This window comes from Phaenicophaeus curvirostris, chromosome 30 (genome assembly GCF_032191515.1).
Source record: "Phaenicophaeus curvirostris isolate KB17595 chromosome 30, BPBGC_Pcur_1.0, whole genome shotgun sequence".
NCBI classification, from domain to species: domain Eukaryota; kingdom Metazoa; phylum Chordata; class Aves; order Cuculiformes; family Cuculidae; genus Phaenicophaeus; species Phaenicophaeus curvirostris.
Window position 1 is genome coordinate 4,004,809 of NC_091421.1, and position 20,897 is coordinate 4,025,705.

At 51.8% G+C, this 20,897-nt stretch overlaps 1 protein-coding gene across 1 annotated transcript in view; it reads left to right on the top strand.

Annotated features, from left to right (window-relative positions):
• The window catches only part of LOC138732363 (hydrocephalus-inducing protein homolog), a 91,433-nt gene that overhangs the window by 44,938 nt on the left and 25,598 nt on the right, over positions 1-20,897 (top strand). Inside the window, 28 exon segments of the mRNA XM_069878948.1 lie at positions 200-439; positions 747-915; positions 1,423-1,599; positions 2,400-2,576; positions 3,166-3,348; positions 4,650-4,786; positions 4,788-4,850; positions 5,349-5,483; positions 5,750-5,933; positions 6,400-6,541; positions 7,454-7,604; positions 8,347-8,931; positions 9,405-9,614; positions 10,036-10,217; positions 10,388-10,570; positions 11,704-11,823; positions 13,276-13,435; positions 13,536-13,711; positions 14,266-14,458; positions 14,667-14,790; positions 15,669-15,774; positions 16,029-16,194; positions 16,481-16,698; positions 17,047-17,125; positions 17,748-17,952; positions 18,275-18,510; positions 19,136-19,287; positions 20,219-20,411. Coding sequence (XP_069735049.1) covers positions 200-439; positions 747-915; positions 1,423-1,599; positions 2,400-2,576; positions 3,166-3,348; positions 4,650-4,786; positions 4,788-4,850; positions 5,349-5,483; positions 5,750-5,933; positions 6,400-6,541; positions 7,454-7,604; positions 8,347-8,931; positions 9,405-9,614; positions 10,036-10,217; positions 10,388-10,570; positions 11,704-11,823; positions 13,276-13,435; positions 13,536-13,711; positions 14,266-14,458; positions 14,667-14,790; positions 15,669-15,774; positions 16,029-16,194; positions 16,481-16,698; positions 17,047-17,125; positions 17,748-17,952; positions 18,275-18,510; positions 19,136-19,287; positions 20,219-20,411 — 5,046 coding nt within the window.

Here is a 20,897-nt window from a genome sequence, read left to right on the forward strand (position 1 = left end):
TGTTATGCTTCATGCTAGGACTTGTCTCTGTTACTTGGAGCCAACATGCAGATGCTGTAGCCCCTGCTATAAGTAAATCCCTGTTTTCCATTCACTTTAGTGGTACTAATAACTGCCCAGATCTTGGGGCCAGGGTTGATTTTGAGACCTTGTCACGTGGAACTTCACCAAAGACCTTTCTACGCTTCTCTCTTTGCAGAAGTTCTACAAAAGCATTTTGAAGATTGACATTTGCCAGAGCAGCCAGCATCTCCAGCTGCCGGTCTCGGGGCATGGGCTGGAGCCACAGCTGGAGTTCTGCCCCCCGGTGCTTGAGCTGGGACCATTGCTGCCAAACAGCCAAGGGGTGGAGGGGACAGTCATGGTGAAGAACCCATGCGAGTTCCCCATTGAATTTTACTCCCTGGAGTTTGACCACCAGTACCTCGAGGAGGAGCAGGTGAGAGGGAAGGTCTGACCCCATGGGCCATGGGCCCCTAGCTTCACAGTGCTCCTGCGTTCCCAGGATAATGTCAGGGAGATGGAGGCATCTCCCAAACAAAGCCTGGTGGTGTTTCAAGGGCAGCCACGCTCTGCTGGCAGGCTGTGGAGGGGCTTGAATAGTCCGTGTTGTTGGGATGAAGGAATGCAAGAAAAGATAGATTGGCTGGGGAGTCTGTTAATGCGATGAAGTGATGTTAATGCGATGAAGCGATGATGGTCAAGAAACACATCCTATATATGGTTTCTCTTCCCCATGCACGCAGATCCTTAGGATGCTGAAGGACTACAACTCCCAAAACACCCTGTTGCTACCTCCTCGTGCCCCAGGTGACAAGCTGCCCCAAGAGCTGCTGGAGTACTATGAGGACCAGAAGAGGCTGCAGGACGAGCAGTCAAAGTCCGAGAGTGGGAAACCAGAAGGCCAGGCCAACGGTGAGGCTTTGGCATTTGGGCTATCCTGAGTGTAGACGCAGCAGGGAGTCCAGCCTACACACCCTGAGCTCTCCTTGACCTTGGTCTCCATGGAAAGCCCGTGCTTTTAGCAGCCACCCATTCCCCAGCGTGGTAGAGGGATTCCCAGGTGAAACACATCATCTGCCAGCCCTGAGCATGGCCAAAGCTCGTGCCTGCCTTCTGTGGACTGGGAAAATAATCAGGGTGTCTCTTTGTGTCCCTCAGCCACACGGAGTAGGGTGGGATGAGTTCTTCAGCTCGTAGGATCAGGACCAATGTCAGTAGCTATTTTATATTTGCTCCTTCCCAGCAACAAAAGCACAAGCTCAGAATTCCTGTGAGGGCAGAGATAGCCTGGACGGGCCTTGGGAGTCTCCCTGCTTGGGAATTTCTCCACCTTTTGCCATGCAAAGTTGTGTGTGGCAAAGCGCAGATTGCCTGGCTGTGTTCACCCACTTCTTCGCTCCCCGTCCCCTTCCTCCTCAGGAAAATCTGAAGGCACCCAGTCTCTGTCAAACAAAGGAAGAAAGTTGGCTATTTGCACCATCTCATTGCGTAGCTCAGTCGCTGCTCCCTTCATTTTTGTTGAAAACCAGTCCAGCAAGGTGGACTGTAAACTTGAATGTGGAGATGAGGAGGAGAAAGGTATTGAGAAAAGACACAGGAGAGGGGCAATAACCCTAAGCTCTTCACTTCTTTTATGTCCATTGTGGCAAAAGGGCCTCGGTGAAGGACTTCGGTGTTACCTCCATCACTTCACTGCAGCCCAGTGTCACTTTCTCTCCTACAAGCTCTGAATCCACTCTTCTATACGTCGTCTGTGGAATCCTGAGAAGAGTCTGGGGCAGGGACAAGCGAGAGGCTGGGGAGGTTTTCTCCAGCTTTGCCAAAGGAGCTCTTTTTCAGTCCAGGCGCTGGTGGGATCAGGGTGATGCTGTTCCCTTTCCCAGACGGTGCCCTCTGTGGCACCACAAGCTGAGGTGACTTTCGGTGACCCCCTAAGGGCTTGGAGCTCTTTGAAAATCCTCTTCTGGTGAATTCAGAGCCCAGTCACATCTATATTCCTGAAGCCTTTGGATAATTGCTTGGTCCCCAGATGGAGCCTCTCCCTTGGGACTGTGTAAAGCGCCCGGTCCAGCCTGTCTGGCCCCGTACCCAACAGGACTTGGGACAGAACTCTCATGAGGACCATGTTGAGAGTTGGTGGAAGGAGGTTTGGCTCAGTCCTTTTAGATATTGCCAAATGCTTGTTCTTTCCTCCTTCTGCCACCCACTTGCTCTGACCAGACACCTTCACCAGTGTCTAGGGCAGACCCTGATCTGCACGAGCCTAAAGGAAGGGCACGGTGAGACCTCGGATATGATGTTGGTTTCAGCAGAGTCTCTTCTTCCAGGGTTTGAGGGGATGGGGAGGATGATCAGGACCGTGGGTAGGCAGGTGGCTGACTTTTCTACATCGTTCTACACAGCAGAGCATGAGGAGAGCGCTGCCAGCAGCAAGGAGGCCGCAGAAGAAGAGAATGACAGCCCTGTCTACAGGGCCATTGCCCGCCACCTCGGGATCGACATCTCTGCAGAAGGGCGTGCGGCCCAAAACCTCAGAGGAATTGTCATCATCATCCACGGGGCACCCCTCACAGGCACGTGAGCTACAGCCCTTGGTTGTGCAAGGAGGGAAGGAGGGGAATTGGGTGGACTATGCACTTTGTTAATGAGTCCAAGGGACATAGACCACAACTCTGCTGGTAAAGGAAACTCCCCTAGGCCTTCACCTGGCTGGTGCAAGTGGCTTGGCTCATGCATCTAGGCTCTCATCCCCAAAACAGGATGGCCATGTCCCTGTTGCCATGTGGGACCACGCTGCCTAGGGTCCACGTTGCCTCGTCAGAGCCGTTTGTGACCCCTACTGACCCCCAAACCGTGGCCAGATGTTGCCTTGGACAGCACCAACCAACAGAGGCTGGAGAATGGTCAGAGTCGTGGTGGGACAAGGCTCAAAACCCTGGCTCAGAGTTGATGTCACCACAAGGGACAGAGTCCACAGCTGAACACGAGGTGGAGACGACTTGCTTGGCTCTGGAGTTCAACACATGTAGCCATGCTCAAGCTGCCCCTTTCGTGGCCTTCCCTAAAGGGGCACTCACCTTCTGACTATCCTTGAAGATTTGAAAAAATCGCATGTGCAAGTGTCACCAAGCAGTCATTCCCTCTGTCTCTCTCTCTCTCCAGGAAAGACCTCAGCAGCGACCTACTTGTCCAAATACTACGGTGCTGCCTGCTTATCCATTGACAGCATCGTGACAGAAGCCATCGCAAACAGCACGAGCTTGGCAGGGCTCCGTGCGCGGGATCTGTGCATGGCGGCTGCCTGTGAGCAGAGCAGCAAGGATACAGAAGATACCGGTAAGGAAAGATCACAGAATCATAGAATCACGGGGTTGGAAAAGACCCATCGGATCATCCGGTCTCACCAGTGCCGAGTCCAGAGGGAGAAAAACCTCCCTGGCCCTGCTGGCCACGCCATGTCTGATCCAAGGCAAGATGCCATTGGCCTTCTTGGCCACCTGGGCCACTGCTGGCTCATGGTCAGTCACTGTCAACCAACATCCCCAGGTCCACAGAAGGCTGACTACCCTTTGGTCACTTAGGGAGCATGGGTGCAGCATGTAGAGATGCAAAGCCGTTTCATATAGCATCTCTGGTTATTGGAAAGCAGTCTCTGTTTGAAGGGCTCAGGCTGATGTACAATTCCTGCCCCTGCGTGTCTTGGCACATGTTCCTTTTTCCACGAGTGATGAAACACACTTGTATCTATCTCAGAGGTTAATATTTCTTCAAAGCTGAATCCGCCTTGCTCCTCATGGTTATCTGGCAGAACTGCTGCCCATTTTGATGAGGAAAAATCCCTCTGAAGTAGCTCATTGAGAAGCAGATGGGCGACTTTGAGTATGGCTTCACAAACATGAGATGAAGGGAAGAATGAACACTCTAGGGACTTTCAGATGAGGGAGGCACTGCAGATGAGCTCTTTTCTCCAGAGATATTTCCCATACATGCTGCCAGGTCACGCAGCTCATGCATGTTGTGTGGTTCTCCACATGAGATCAGAGACTTTTAGGAAATTTCACTGGGCAGCTGGTGCCCTGAGCTCTGCGGGGCGAGGGAAGACGTTGGCTCTGGGGGGAGACGTTTTGCATCGCACAGCTTTGAACCGGGTTGGGTTGGGAGCTGGAGGAGTGGAAGAGGGGCCTGGGGGGCTGAGTCGGGTTACTCCGCGTGGAGGATTTGGCACGAGCAGAGATGAGTGATAGAGCTGGGGCAGGGCTGCGTGTTACAGTCTTTGTGTGAGAACACAGGATGGGTGCAAGGTGTGGAAGCTGATGGTGCTGGAGGACAAATCCTTGGCTTGATCCACAAGATCTACCGTGCGGATGGTGTCACCCGCATGCACGTTTGTTGGGAGGGACGCGGGGCTGTGTATCAGAAGCTCTCCGGCTTTAAAACAGCATCTGAAGGTGTGCTTTATCATACCACTAAGAGGAGCAAGGAAGGAGCTGCTTGTGGAAGGCAGTGCTGCCTGTGCCCAGCAGCTGGGGGATGCGTTCTGCATCCCTGTCAGAGCACAGGGTTGTGCCCAGTGGGGTGGAAGGCGCCTGCTTGCTCCCCGAAGCACAGGGCCATCCGCAGCCCAGCTGAGGCGTCTGTCCCCTCCGCAGATATCTCCTCCCGCCGCAAGCTCAGCGTGGACAGGAGACACAGCCCGCACAGGCCCCAGTCCGGCTTCAGACGGAAAGACAGCTTACGGTCCATCGGATCCCGAGTCTGGGTGAGCACTGCAGGAGGCAAGAGGAAGAGAGCGGGGCCACACATCCCAGTCTCAGAAACAGCATAAAATAGATACTGCAGGCTCCCAGGCAAAGCAGGATTAGCTCTGGTTAATGCACAAGACATTTCTGTTGCCTCTGAGAATCGTAGAATTCGTTTGGGTTGGAAGGGGCAGTTAAAGGTCATCGGGTCCACACCCCCTGCAGTGAGCAGGGATATCTTCAACTTGATCAGGTTGCTGAGAGCCCCAAACAACCTGATCTTGAAGAATTCCAGGGATGGGGCATCTACCGCCTCTCTGGGCAAGCTGTTCCGGTGTTTCACCACCCACGGCATAAGAAAATGTCTTTTCTGGTCTGAATCTCCTCGCCTTGAGGGGATTCAGCCCTTGTCCTGTTGTGTCTGTGCTGGCCAAGGGATGTGACCCCCTCCCAGGTCTCTCCCCTGATGCTTCTGGCCTGCAGTTCTGGTCTGGTTTCCCACTAGTGAGAGACCTCAGCTCCCAAACCCAGCAACTAGAATTGTTGAGGGGTTTCCAAAGTATTTTCCTTCTCTTGTGGTGTTCAACATTGCCCATCTTTTCTCAGCCCGTCCTTTCCTTTATCTGCGCTCCTACACCGCGACGGCTGAGCATCTGCAGCAGCACCGCAGGGGAGAAGGGATTTATGAGCTGTGTGTTACCGGAGGACTTGCTGGTGGACATCCTCTCAGAAAGGCTGCAGGTACGCGGGGTGGGGGCCGACGATAATTCCTGCTACAGTGAGACAGGCGGCAAGAGGCAGTTGGGAGAGGAAAGGATCTACATCTACTCTTGGAAAAGTCTTGGGCTGCATGCAAGGATCTTTGAGTGAAGCTGTGTTGGGAGTGTAGGGAAAGAGCAAAGCTTTGGAGCAACGATGGCTGGTGTCCTTCACCATTTGGATTTGCTGAGCAGCTGCCCAGTGCATGCAATAGCTGACTTACTCTTCCCATTTGACTTAATCCTCAGCGGAGTGACTGCTACCAGGGGGTGGTGTTTGACAGCCTGGACACACTCTTTGCGCACAGCATGGCGTCAGCTCTTCTCTGCCTGCTTAGAGCTCTCAAGAATCGTCGTCACATCTATTTTGTGGACCTGTCCCAGGATTACACTTCCTGGAAAACGAAGGAGTTAGAGGTGAAAGAGCAGAAAGGTGAGGCTCTTCATCGCTCTGCCTCTCAACTGTTCTCTCTCAAGCCCTCAGGCTTTCCCATGTGTGGTTCTGTTACCAGCAAAGCTTGAAGGAAATGCTTTTATTAATTCTTCAACCTTCCACATTAGCATAGCCAGCACTCAGCTCGTGATTTCTCACAGCTAATGCTGTAAGCCTGGCCTGAGTCTCTTGCACTAGAGTTTGGGCAAGCAATTGCGGCTTAATAATTAACCACCAGCCAGCTGTCCACAACATTGGTGCATGTTAACCAGGCAAGGACAGGAGCTCGATGCCTGGTGAAAGTTTGGGGGATGATTTGAGTTTGGAGCAGGGCTCGGAGCTCCCCAGTATCTCCTGATAGGATGATGGGCTGGGTCAGGGCAGAGTTGTGGATCCTCACAGCTTGCCCAGCGCAACAAGGTCTGCTTGCACTCACTAATGATTTCTCCTCTAGCCCGTGACGAAGAACGGGAGTTGGAGGAAGCTGCTAGGAGGGAGAAAGAACGTCTCTCCCAGGTGAATGAGGAAGAATATGAAGCCCTCACTGAGGAGGAGAAAACTCTGCTTAATAAGTACATACGAGAAGCTCAACGTGCGAGGAAAATGAGGTCTGTAAGCCTTCCAAGGGTGAATCCCCAGGACAGTATCCCTGAAGGGTTTCTCTGCTCCAGAGCTCAGGGAGGTTGCAGAGCAAAGGCCACAAGTGTCTATGACTCCAGGATGGCCGTTTCCACCTTCATGGTTCCCCATGGAGGAAGGATGAGAACATCTTCCCTCTGTTTTAGTGGCAAGCCCTCTGGTTCAGGCACTAGCAGCAGGGAGCTGGGCTCTGTGCTGGCCTTGCCACTGCACTTCTGAGTGTTTCTAAGGTAGTGGATTGTCACCTGCAACACCTTCCTCACCAAACCAGGTGGATTGTGGTGTCAACAGGAGTGAGGTGCAGCAGTGCTGGCTTGGTTTGGGTGCCATAGGTGAAGTCTTCCCAAGGTTTTCCTCACTGACACCAGCCATAAAAGCTGGTGTTTCTTAGGCTCCCCTTGAGCTACACCAGCAGCTGAGCAGGAGGGCGTTTATTGCAGCCTTGGCTTTCCCACTGATGTGATTATTCTCACTAGGGAGCAGACTCTGGAGGGAGAAGAAGGGCTGGAAAAGCCAAGTATTGGTGCAGGGATAAGTGGGTGTTAGTGATGTGCGAGCTGATTTACGCTGGGAACTCAGAGAAGGGCTTCAGGCATCAGTGCAGAGAGATAGTGGAGCAGATGGACCTTCTTCGAGAAGTCACGCAATCAAGACCTGATGACAGCAAGGCTTAGAATTGGCTGGCCCCGGAGGTCCTCTCCCACCTTTCCTCAGTTAGAGCATTCCCAATCTCCCCAGGCTGAGGGAAGTCCATAGAGATGGTCTAACAGTTCTGCCTGGTCTTAGGGTCAATAATGAAGGGCAGGACCAGCTGGGATTGCAGTGAGCCCAGATTTCTGATGCTGACTCTTGGGAATATTTTCTGCTTGGCTTTTTTCAAGGGAGATGAAGGAGCTGGATCAAGAGCTTGAGGAGAGGCAGTTGAAAGGCTCAGAGAAAGAGAGTAGAAGCTCCTCTAAGAAAGGGAAGAAACAACCTGGAAAAGACAAAGATACTGCTTTGAGGAGTAAAAGCCAGCCTAGAGAGAAGCAGGTGAGTGGTTCTGTTTACAGAGATCAGAAAAGCCCTCGAGTTCTTCTCGCTGAGCTCTACCATACCCTGAGAAGCCAGCAGCCACACACAGAGCTGGGGACGAGTACCTGGCCATGAGTAGCGTGTGGGGCCATCCTGGGAAACAACAGCTTGTGTGCTGCTGCTTCACCAGGAGTGTTTTCTCATGGTTTTGCGGGAGCTGCTCTTCTAGGATCATGCTGCCTTCGAGTCACAGTTTCACCTGATTCCGTGCATCCACTGTGAAGCCTTATGTAGTTTTAGTCCATCAATTCTCCCTATTTAGCACAGGAGTTAACATCTCTGAACCACGACCCATGTGGGGCGTGGTGTCTTCTACATGTTTGGCAGGAGATACCACCAGGCCTTAGCTATTCTTTACCCACCAGACTTCTCAAACAGTCAGCCCACCACAGGGATGCTCAGCACACCAGGAAGGAGCTCAGAGAACTGCAGTGGAGTAAGGAGGTGTCCGAAGTTCTCTGTTTGGGTTGGGAAGCTGTTCTATTTCCCAGCTGGTTTGCAGGACTCCTCATCAATCTGACACAGGGGAGTGTGGTTTCAGGTGAGCCACCAGCTGCGTTCTGAACTGGGAGTTGTAGAGCGATGAGCACAGGTCTCGAGCAGGGCTGAGGCTGCTGTTGCAGACACCGTTACTGTCCTACAGCATTTGGGTTGATGCTTTGAAATGTTCACTGCTTTTTTTTCCGCTTCTCCTACCCAGAACTCGAGCGCATCCATCACCACCATGTTCACCAGCATCCAGCCCAGTGTCAACAAAGGGGCAGAAAAGAAGGACTCTACTGCAAGTGTCAGGGAAGTTAGAAAGCAGCAGAGCAAAGTTTCCCTGAAATCTACCTCCTCGGCAGTAGAGGAACCTGCGGACCCAGAATCAGGGGAAACTGAAGGCGAGGCCTTGAGTGACAGCGAGAAAAACTTGGCTGTGAAGTTCAAGATGTACGAGGCATCACAGAAGGACGTGGCCCACATTTTATCATTCTGGGACAGAGCTCAAGGTATCTTGCTGTCCCCCCTGAGCCACAAAGAAAAGCATCTCAGGCGTTTATCCATCTCCAAGAACATGGAGGATAGAAAGAAGTGCAACAAGAAAAAGCACCCGGAGGAGGAGTCGGTGGAAAATCTGAAGGCTGTTGAGGAGAGCACGTTATCTGTTTTGGAAGAGGAACCTGCAGAAGAGTCATCCAGAGGCCAAGCTGTCAGGGTGCCGTGCTTGGAGGTGCAGGTTCTGAAAACGGAAGACGTGATTAAGGAGATCCTGGGGAGTGGCAAGTTGCCACCAGTGGAACAGGTAAAACCCTGCCAGGGTCAGAGCTCAAGGTGAGCTTGCCATGATCTGAGCCCTGGTGTGTCCTGCCAGGTGGCAACAGCACAGAGCCTTGTCCAGGCCACTAATTATATTCCATAACGACTCCATGGCAGCCTTCTCAGCAACCTTCACGTGGTGGGAAAGAGGGAGTGCTTTCTGTAGAAGCATCCTGGTTTTTTCAGTTTCCCAGTCTGGAAATCATGAAAAATGGTCCCAGGCCAGGGCAGATCAGGGTCACTGTTTCCTTCAGCTAAGCTGCTCAAGAGAGACGTTTCTCTCTAGGTCCCACCTGTAGGTGCTGGCACTGCTCTAGAGCTGCCAGCCCCCTTGGCCATAAAATAAAGCACTTTACTCCATGTAAATAGTAAAAAACAAGTGCCAAAAGCTCAGTGCCTGTAAGGAGTGTGAGGATGAGGGTGGTGGGAGTATAATCAGGATTTTCTCTTATGCTTTAGATCCTGGATGAACTGGGTCTGGGTCCCTCAGGGCCTCCCATTCCCTCCTCCACTCTTTACTCCGTGGTCCATTACCCAGAGGAGCGGGTGGCCCCTGCGGCAGATCCCTTGGAGCGCTTCTACCTTGTTGATCCAGAAGATGCCACCGCGGAAGACAAAAAGAAGAGTGCCTCAAGTCACCTGCATGGCCCGGCTCTGCTCACGGTGAAGGTACAAGAGACCGGGCTGGATGGGGGACGTGGTGGTGGGGAGGATGGGAAAGGATCGCTGGGGATGGGCAGTGAAGATGTGATGGGGTCCCCAGTCTGCAGGCATCCCTTTTGACTGTCCAAAAGAGACAGTTTTGCTTGAGATACGGGTTCTGTAAGATGAGCGTGTCACCTAAAGCCCTCAACATCCCTTGAGGAGAGGATCCTGAGTGAGGAGAGGCTCCTGGGTGCGAAGGTGTTGTGGCCAAAACAAAATCCAATCAGGAAGATCAAGTCCCTGGGCAGTTGTGAAACGAGTAGAGGCAGGTTATGTATTTATTCTCTCTTCTGTTGGTTAAGAGAAGACACGGCTTTGTTTCTAGAATGGAGATGTCTCAAAGCAGGTCTTACCTCTCCCTTTTCTTTCTCCTCTTCATGCGAAGAAGTCAGAGTCGCTGGTCCCCTCAACCAGGGGCAGGGAGAAAGCTGCTCACGGCCGGAAGACTTCCAAAGGCAAACGGAGCTCCAGCCGTGGCAGGAGAGGTCACCGAGTTGGATCCAGATCTTCCTCCAAGGAGAACCTTAGCAATGTGGAGAGGGCCCCGACCCCACAAAGACCTGCCAGGTAAGCTGCAAGGGAGGAAGTGATCCCATCCACCTCACCGAACGAGGTCCATCATCCACAACTCCACAGGGATGTTCTGCTGGCCCCTCCATGGGATGGCGAGTCCACAACCCTCCTCTTTGTCTTGTTTGCTTGTTAACAAGGTCTGAATTCTCCTCTTCAATTGCTAGGCTGAGTCATTGCCGATGGATAGTGCCAGCCCACGGCAAGGTCGAACTGAAGATCTTCTTCAACTCCACGGAGCTGGGCCAATTTGAACAGATGCTGCATTTTGAGACCGTGGGAACAAGGCGCCAATACCAGCTGCAGTGCAGGGGCACCTGCCTGTATCCCACCATCAGCCAGGACCCACGGTAAGGCTGGTTGCTCCCCCTGAACTCAGAGCCAAGGCTGCCTCTCATACCCCAGTGACCTTCTGGCTTGAGCAGACAGTGCCACCTGAGCTGCCCAGAGTCACTTCCTATGCTCGGAGCTGGGAACCAATACTGCTCTCTCCACCACCAAGAAAGAATATGGCTATGATAGAATCATAGAATCACCAGGTTACAAAAAAAACCCATCGTATCATCAAGTCCAACCATTCCCATCAATCACTAAACCATGTCCCTCAGCACCTCGTCCATCCGCCTTTTAATCATCTCCAGGGAAGGTGACTCAACCCCCTCCCTGGGCAGCCTCTGCACTACCCAATGACCCTTTCCCTGAAAATTTTTTTCCTAATGTCCATCCTGAACCTGCCCTGGCAGAGCTTGAGGCCATTCCCTCTCGTCCTGTCCCCTGTCACTTAGGAGAAGAGCCCAGCTCCCTCCTCTCCACAACCTCCTTTCAGGGAGTTGTAGAGAGCAATGAGGTCTCCCCTCAGCCTCCTCCGGGCTAAACCCCCCCAGCTCTCTCAGCCGCTCCTCTTCTTCTCCAGCCCCCTCACCAGCTTCATTGCTCTTCTCCGGACTCGCTCCAGAGCCTCAACATCCTTCTTGTGGGGAGGGCCCAGAACTGACCCCAGGATTCGAGGAGCGGTCTCCCCAGGGCCGAGTCCAGAGGGAGAAGAACCTCCCTGGCCCTGCTGGCCACGCCGTGTCTGATCCAAGCCAAGGTGCCATTGGCCTTCTTGGCCACCTGGGCCACTGCTGCCTCGTGTTCAACCAACACCCCCAGGTCCTTCTCCTCCAGGCAGCTTTCCTGCCAGACTTCTCCTAGTCTGGAGCTGCTCAGGGTTGTTGTGCCCCAAGTGCAGGACCCGGCATTAGGCCTTTTTAGACCTCCTGCCATTGGTCTCAGCCCATGGATCCAGCCTTTTCAGATCCCTTTGGAGCCTCCCGACCCTCCAGCAGATCCAGCTTCCACCCAGCTTAATGTCATCCGCAAACTTGCTAAGTGTGCACTCAATGCCTTCATCCAGGTCATTGATAAAGACATTGAACAAGGCTGACCAGGTTTCCTACTTGCAGCATCTCACAGCCCCTCATTCCCTGTTTTCTCTGCCCAGGGTGGTGTTCCCTCAATGCAGGAAAAGCAAGAAAGTTGGTGACGTTATCTTCAAGCAATATGTCATGGACACGGGCGTGTTCCACTTCGGACCCCTGTTCTGTGGGAAATCAAAAGACTGGTACGTGCTCCCCTCCCTGAAAGAGCATCCTGATGTGCTGCTTGCTTGGAGGGAGGTTTTGGGATCTCCAGGGTCCTGTGCTTTCACGGACACGCTGTTCCAGCAGCACAATTCAGGGCAGACCCAGGTAGAAGCCTGGGAGATTCGTGGGGTTGAAGGACCATGGATGAGCCAACTTGAGCAGGCAACAGGACCACAAGTTCTGGAGGAGCTGGGGAGGGATGTAGCTGATCTTGAAGTTGAGCAGGCACCAGGACCACAAGTTCTAGAGGAGCTGGGGAGGGATGTAGCTGATCTTGAGCTTGAGCAGGCAACAGGACCACAAGTTCTGAAGGAGCTGGGGAGAGATGTAGCTGATCTTCCTACGTGGTGGGTGCCTTGATGGCCAGAGCCACAGGCTGCTTCCAGCCTGAAGGTGACTTGGAGTAACTTGTGTCCACTGTCCGCATCTCAGTTTCAGCACCTATGAAAATTAACTTTCTGGTGATTTTTTAAAGGACTTTGAGCTCTACAGGTAGACCGAACGAGCAATCGTTCAGCTGATGCTTTGCAAACCATTAATTAATCTGTAATATTAGCGAAACTTTGTTTTGTTGTGCTATTATGTTGGTGGGGAAAACCTACAGAGGAATCCAAATGAGGGTTATGTTTTCGTGATCCTCGCTGCTGGATAAAGTCTGCCTGAAAAAAGTTGTCATTGTAGCTGCTGCCATATTTCTGGGTTTGACTTTGCTCTTCTTTTATTTATTTCATATCAGAAGCACAGTTCTTGTCACCTTGGGAGCTCAGGGGAGCGGGTGGCATTTTGACCTCACAAGGAAAGTAAATCCAAACAGTTTAAAAAGCAAGAGAGGATCTTTAGCCGGGCTGGTGAATGGTCTGGGGGCTTCTGTTTGCTTTTTTAACCCCTAAACTCCAATTTCTTTTTCACACCTGAGAGGAGGGACATTTATTACATTTAGCATTCCTCTTGGGAATTGATCCTTTCCGTTTCCTTCGCTGAAACTTTGATCTCACCCACGAAACACAGGGCAGTCTCATGACCTTTTTTGAAAGAGATACGGTGAACTATTTTTTAAAATCTCTCTTCCAAAGTGTTTCATTATGCCCTGCAGGGAAGGAAACTAAACAAAGAGCGGGGGGAAGAAGCCGTGTGCCTGGCCTACTTTAATTTTTCCAAGCGCCTTTGAATTTTTATTTCCTAAAACACTCATTAAGTGGCTTGTGCATCATCACACTTCTGGGCTGGAGGCACCAAGTAAAGGGGCTCACGTTAAAGTAATGCAAGGATGAACACGCGTGTGCAACGTCCTCCTGAAAAGGATCCTTGTTCTCAGCCTGCCTGTTAGACCTTGTTTTCACGATGCAGCCTCCCACAGACGAGACACAGGGCTTTCCATGTGTGATAAAGGCAACGGTCTCCTCTGCAGCCTTTTCCTCTTTCATGAACAGGCACGAGGTGGAGCACTGTCCCAACTACTGTGAGAAGATAACCATCCTCAATGTCTCATCCTGGGAAGAAGAAGTACGTTTCTCCTTTGACCGTGATCACCAAATGGAAACGTTTCACTTAGACCCTCCCATCATGAAGCTGAAACCTAATGAGAAGCAGGTAGGAGAAGACGGACAAGTAGGGCAGGGACCCGCAGAAAAGTTGTTCCTCCTGCTCATGGAATGCTCTTCTCTATTTCTTTTTGCGGGGACGGAACTAGGAGCTGAGCATTTGGGCACATCCCACTTCAGCTGGGCTGGTGGAGGACAACCTCATCTGCACCATCAAAGAGAACCCGGAGCCGGTTGTCTTCCGCCTGTGCTGCCAGGGGACGTTGGCAGAGCTGGAGGTCAGACCCAGAAAGGTGCTTAACTTCAGCAAGCTGCTTCTCCACAGGTCAGTCACCCTACGGCTGCTCTTCTGGGCACCAGCGTTATCAGTGAGGTCCCTTTCAGCTTCTCTTGCTGGCTGCGTGGCTGCTCGGATCAGAGGCTGGGCTAACATCCCTCTTTCTCCCAGCAGTTCACAGTCTCTTGCTCACTGTTTTTTTCTGCTTGCTTGGAGATTCCATGACAGCCACAAGCTCTGTAGTCCACAGAAATGCTGTGTGATGAGCATCCTGATGCATTTGTGTCTTGTCTGCTGGTACAGAGAACAATCCAGTTGCTCGTCCTGATCCCTCTACTTTCTGATACACTTTTAGCCCCGGACCTCACCTTTGAGACTCGTGACACAGAGGCGCTGAGGGGCATGGTTTAGTGGTTTAGTGTTTGATAGGAATGGTTGGACTCGGTGATCCGGTGGGTCACCAACCTGGTGATTCTATGATTCTATGAAAACATTCAGCCGTGTTTTCAGAGGCACGGATAGGACTGCTTCAAGTTGCCTCCAGTTGCGAGGCCGGTATGACTGCTGAGCAGCTGGTTCTGAGTGTCTTCTTGTCCCTGCAGGGTGGAGAGAAAAAGCCTTGCCCTGAAAAACCGCACCCCATTGCCGATGGCCTGGTGCATTTCTGGGTTGGAAAACCTCGGCTTCTTCCTGTCACAACGTACGGGCATCATCGGTCCCCACGCCGAGGTTAGCGTGGATCTGTATTTCAAGGCCACAGACGTTGTCCGCTTTAAGAAAACGTTTCAGATAGAGGTAAGAGGGACTCAGAGTGCTCTAAGGGATGGATACTGTGCTTGAAAATACTAAGATAAAGAACGTATGAAAGCCTGAGAATCCACAAATGCTTGTCAAGCAGGGGAAGCCATGGTGCGAGCAGCTAACAGAGACAAGGACTCCTATATTGTCTACCAAAAGGATTGAGGACAATGGTCTAAGCAGTGTTTGTTTCTTGCTGCTTCAGGTTTCAGATGCGGAAAATCTCCTGGGCACTCTTTACACTGAAAAAATCCGAGTCCTTGTGGATGTCTATGAGGTTTCTCTGGACATCACCCTCCCTAAAGGTCAGTGGATGCCCCCAAAACAAGGTAATCCAGGTGTGTTGCATTGCCTCGGCAGAGGGACAGCCAAAGCACTTGGGATGGGATGAGAAGAAGAGGCTGAGGGGAGACCTCACTGCTCTCTCCAACTACCTGAGAGGAGGTTGTAGAGAGGAGGGACCTGGGCTCTTCTCCCAAGGGACAGGGGACAGGATGAGAGGGAATGGCCTCAAGCTCTGCCAGGGGAGGTTCAGGCTGGACATTAGGAAAAAAAATTTCCTGGAAAAGGTCATTGGGTGCTGGCAGAGGCTGCCCAGGGAGGGGGTTGAGTCACCTTCCCTGGAGATGATTAAAAGGTGGGTGGGCGAGGTGCTGAGGGACATGGTTTAGGGACTGGTGGGAATGGTTGGACTCGATGATCCAGAGGGTCTTTTCCAGCCTGGTGATTTTGTGATTCTATGAGATAGCAAGCAAGCATGGCACGGATCCGTAACGCATGGATCCTTCAGTCTCCTGGGAGTAAAGCACTGTCAGGGCACAAAGACAGCCTTCAATCTCACATCTCTAAAATTGGAAGCGTGCAGCCCCATGTGCAGCCACACATGATGTGGGTGCTTTGAAATGACAGCTATGTAAACAGGCAGTTGGTGATTCCTGAAGGGTCACCACAGCTTGTAAAGTTGTTGGATATGTGCTTGGAAGCCAGGAGGTGAAAACTGAGCTCCTTAGCTGCCTAACCCTTCAGATATTCTCTGAGTAAAGGAGAGGGCAGAAAAGCAGCACGAGAAAAATTCTGCAAAGGGAAACTTACTGCAAGGGTTTTGTGCTGCCTGAGAACTCCAAAGGTGGATCTTGTCACTTGGTGTAGTCTGCAGCAGCTCACAGATCTTCACCATCTTTTGCCTTGCTGTGTGGTTTTTCTGCAGGGACAGGTAGTGACAGTCTGGATTTTGGAACTCGTAAGGTCCTGGATGAGAAGGAGCAAGTAGTGCTGTCTCTAGTGAACAAAGGGAGGAATGACATCGGGTACAGGTGAGTCCAGCTGCCTGGTCTGTGAATGCCTGGTGCCACCATCTGCCCAGGACCACATTTTCCTTCTGACTGTCGCATGCTGGCGCCCTGACAGCTCAGGTACCTTCAACATCTGAGCTCTCCAATCTCGAGTGTGTTAATAGAGAATTCAAGCCCACCCTAGCAGTTCTTTACAGCTCAGCAGGAACCAGAAGGAGAGACCCTGAAATTGAAGCCGCTCACTAGTGAAATTAATTCCTTCCCTTCCTCCCCAGGTTCAAGCTGGAAACTCTGGATACCAACATATCCTTGGCAACCCACTTCACTGTCCAGCCAGAGGAGGGCATACTGACCGCCTACAGGAAGCCTGTGCAGGTCCAGCTGATCTTCCACCCCAAGACGCCGGTGAACATTATGGACAAACCCATCCTGCAGTGCCAGGTGAGCTACCTGGACTTGGTGGTGTTGGCGTACCGTGTCCGGGAAGTGTAAGCAGAACGTGTTTCTATAGGAAGGAAGGCTCTATCTGGGGAATCGTCTCTCATCTGCATACGAGGAAGTCATTCAGAAATGATTTGTGATGTTTCTGAAGAAGAGCTGAAAATGTTGCTCTGGAGGAGCTGTTTAAACAGGGGAATTAAGCTGGTGGGGACCTGGGAGGGGGTCAGGGGACAGAGAAAGAGATTGGCCTCCTTGCTGTATTTACCAACCCCTGCCCTGGTTGCAGGTGTTTGATCCCGACGTCTCCGAAAGTGGCGAGATCATCACCACGATCCCAGTGAAGGTGTCGGCGAGAGCCGTGTTCAGCAAATACAGCATTTCCCCTGCTTCGTTCATCAGCTTCGGTGTCATGCTGAAGGGCACCAGGAAGACTCGCACCTTCGCAATACAGAACAAGGGCATCGTTGCCTTTAAATTCTCCATCCAAGCACAGTCAAAGCCCAGGTGAGAAGACCTGCGCCTCCCTTCCTGCTGAGGAGGCGCCGCAGCATGGCTGGCATGTTAGAGACCTAGGTTATTGTCTCTTTGGAGACAATTTGTCCCTTTGAGCAGGAGACCTAGGTTATTGTCTCTTCGTGTCACTGGCTTGTGAGCAGAAAAACACCTTGGTAGGACAAAGCTGGTGATACTGCTGACCTACCTGTCAGCTACAGCAAAAGGTGCTACAGGCAGCCTTCCAGGAGCCATCAGGAGCTGGAAGGCTTTCCTCCGTAGGGAGGAAGGCCAGCTTTGGCGTCAGAGAAAGACAGGGGGAACTCAGCATGATGGGTGTTTTCTGCTTTCTCCTCTCAGCGCACACCAATTGAAATCTAATGCTCCGAAGAACGAAGACTCCAACACGAAAAGGAAGACCTCACTGAAACAGGATCTGGTAGGTGGCTCTTGCTCCCCAACATCTGCCACTGCAGGTGGGGTGGAAGGACGCTACGTGGGCTGTGGGCTCTTCATCACGGGGTGGGACAAGATCTGTGTCCATCGCCTGCCAGCCACGAGCAGAGGCAGGAACTGCTCAGCGCCACTGAAAGTTCCGTGCTCTGTCTCAGACTGGGAGTTGTGGAGTCAAGGGAGGGGAGCAGGTCCTGTGTTTGGTAGCTGCCAGCCAAAATAAGTCTGTGAATACCACAGGTGAGAACGTCCCTGTTTGAACACCCAGTCCATAGGTATCAGGTGGCCTTTTTTTTTCTTATTTCCAACACCCTCTCCCATAATTTGTGACCGTTATTTCTGCTCTCTTGTCTTACCCATGGTGGTTGAAGGAACCTAGCTACCACCTTCACCCTTTACACCCTAAGTCTTTCCTCTATGCCACTCAGAACAGGCTCGGAGCTCCTTGTGGCTTTTTCCTCCCATCTTGGGGCTGCCTTTGGGTCATCCCTCCCTGCCCTGGGACTGGGCTTGGGCTCAGCTGGAAGCCCAGGAGTGGCACGCTTCTTGCTGGGGATGCTCGAGGTAAGGCTGCTGGACGTCAGTCTCTCCTGGGACTCTTTCTGCAGGCTTACGTCACTCTCGGAATGTTCACGGTTCACCCTGGCTATGGCTCCATCCCTCCTGGGGGCCACCAGACGATCACGGTGGAGTGCCACGCAGTATCACTGGGGAAACACCAAGAGCACCTCTCCATCGATATCCAGGACAGAGACCCCATGGACAATCCACTTGGCATCCCCTACACCCTGCTTGCCGAGTCCTGCATCCCAGGTACGCTTCATCCACAGGTTCCTGTGGCCAGACCTGCTGCTGATCAGCATCTGAACAGACCCTGAAGTCCTATCCTGAAATCCTCAGAGGTTCCAGTCGTTTCCAAGTGGGGAGAGGCTTGGGGAGGGTGCTTGGAAGGTCGAAAGGAAAGCCGTACCCTTTAAGACTGTGGGTAACTGAGCTCCATCCTTACAGCACCCCTTCCCCAGGCAGTGACCTGCACAGAAAGGACTTATCGAGCCTTCTGAGAGGCCAGCAGAGCCCAGGTAAAGGGAGCAGGAAGGCTTCTCCATCCTCAACCCTCCCTCTGGTCTACTCACAGGATTTGTGGTCGATGACATAGAGTCCATCTTTGAGGAGCATCAGATCTGCAGCAGCATCAACCTCTACCAGATCCTGCAGACACCGAGAGACAAGGGCGTGTTCATCAAGGATGAGAACAGGTTCCTTTTCACCAATGTCCTGGTTGGTCAGCAGGCCACAGCTCGCTTCAAAATCTGCAATGTGAACAAAGTGCCCTGCGATGTCGCCCTCGCCGTCAAACCCGTCAGCGCTCAGGTAGGAACAGAAGGCCAGGCCAAGGTGACTCTTGCTTTTTAAAGGTTGTGTGATAGCCTCTGCCTCGTGCTCCAGATTCAGTGCTTCTCCTTGCCTGGACCCTTCCAGTTCATTGCAGGGTAATCCATGGGGTAGAAGAGCCGTGCTGGGGTGACAGTTGGGTTTCATTCAGCGTGTCTCAATCAAGGTTTTGTCTCACCCGCCTGGGTCTTTGGTGGGAGACCTGAACCTTTCTGAATATCTCTTAGAAGCATGCTTGGAGGGTGCTTTTCTACCAGACCAGGGCTCAAACCAGACCATTTATCCAGGCTGCCTGGTCTTTTCCTTCTTTTTCTAGGCTCATTTTAGATTATTGGCAGGGTTCTCTGTGCAGTCCCCACCTCCCATGTGCAGTGTTGTGGCTGCCCAGCACTCAGAGCGAGATTTTGCACTCCTGGGCTTGATGGCAGCTCTCTGTGCGAGGTCAGCACCGCTTTGGGGTCACTCTCTGAGCTGGAAGCAGCCTGTCCTAGGAAGCAGGAAAGCAGACACAGTCTAAGGCTATTCCACACGATGCGTATATGTATAAGGCTGCAGCATGCTGAAGGATGTTTCCTCCTAACACCACTTTGTGGGTTCCCCCAAGTGTAAGAGAGAGATTCCTGGCGTGTTCAAGGTGGATCCCGTTCAGATGCGCGTGCCCAGCTGCTCTCACACCTTTGGCACGGTGACCTTCACTCCACGAACGGTGCAGAACTACCAGTGCACTTTTGAGGCTTCCATTGACACCAAGACAAGGTAACTCACACTCTGAATTCCTGGGGGAGACATGAGTTTCTGACAGCTGCCTCTCCTCGGGAAGGGCGCAGACCTCTTCTTAGCAGCCTTAGGTGGAGCATTAGATGACACAAGAGGCAGTAACTTCTAGATATGACAGAGCAGAAAATAGGGGTCAGAGTTTAGTTGATGCGAGTGACTGTGAAGACAGAACATTAGGCAGCCAACTGGGATTTACTGAATTGCAAACAAGTGGAGATGTGCAACAGCTGAGCTGTGGCTTTGCAAGGAAAAAAGGGTTAGATGCAGAGGTTTCTGTTCCAACGAGTCAGTGTGCATTGTTTTGTCCTTGTTTCTGCTAAAATGAGAAGATCTGGTGTGTTTACCTGGAGGATATTCGGCTATTTCATGTGAAGGAATGATCCCTTTAAAAAAGAGGAGCCTAGTTCATCTGTCCTGGGACCTGTGTTTGTACCAGGGCTCTAACCTGCTCTTCCCCGACCCTTTTGTCACTGAACCAGGATAAGATAAATCAGCTTCCTGCCCTAATAAGCATTTCCCGGTTTAGTGTCCTTGGAAATAATCTTTACTGATGCTGTTGTTTTTTTACTTCTCCTTTCTTGCTTCTATCCTATTTTCATGCTGTGCTTTTGCTTTATTTGTCAGCAAAGACAACAAGTTTGCTGTGTCTCGTCTGTTTTTACCTGCTGTACTGTATGAGTCGATTTAGTGAAATGACTTTTTGCTGTTATTCTGGAAAGCTCTGGCTCTCCAGAGCAGATTCCTCTTGCGAATTGTCCTGATCTAACTGGGGTGATGGGGAGCTGTGAGTGGGGTACAGGAGCACCAGCCAGAGAAAACACAGGGGATGGCTCTTGCTTGACTGCTTGGCAAGTTGGAAATAGGTTAGTGCCAGCCCCAGTGATTTTCCTTTTTTTTGCCTGTCCTGCAGCTCTGAAGCAAATGAAGCACACAGCCTGACTTTTTCTATCAGTGGAGCTGGGAATCTACCTCAGCTGACAGTCCTGCACCCCATCCTTCGCGATAAGAAAGGGAACCCTCTGCTGCTTTTCAAGAAACTGTTGCTGGGTCATTCAAAGGAGCTCCCTCTGGTCCTTCATAACGGTGGAATTGTAGCTATCAAGGTGAGGACAAGTTCTTGTGCCATAAAGGAAAGTTGCCAGAAACCACGGCAGAGATGCACCAGTACTATAGGCATGCAACACCAAACGAAACCCTTTCCTTGTGCTCAGAGCTACCCTCACAGGAGAATAAGCCCCTCTGACTTCCTGGAAGAGGCTTTGCCAAACTAATAGGCTCATTTTTCAGCCAGATCCCTCTAGCAGAGTCCCATCAGCCTTTCACCTTTGCCTTCATCTCCTTTGTAAAGACCACTGCTGTCTTTGAAGGTCTTGACTTCCTCTCGGGTTTTATGCTGGTTACTCTTCGCACTCTGTGCTTGGGTGAACTGCATGGAATGGGTCTCAGAAATTCTCTTTAAGCAAATGGCTGATGACTTCTGATTGATAGGAGTGGTTGGACTCGATGATCCAGTGGGTCCTTTCCAACCTAATGATTCTATGATTCTTTCTAGGAAGGGAGTTCTTGCAAGTGTGATTTTCTGACCAGCC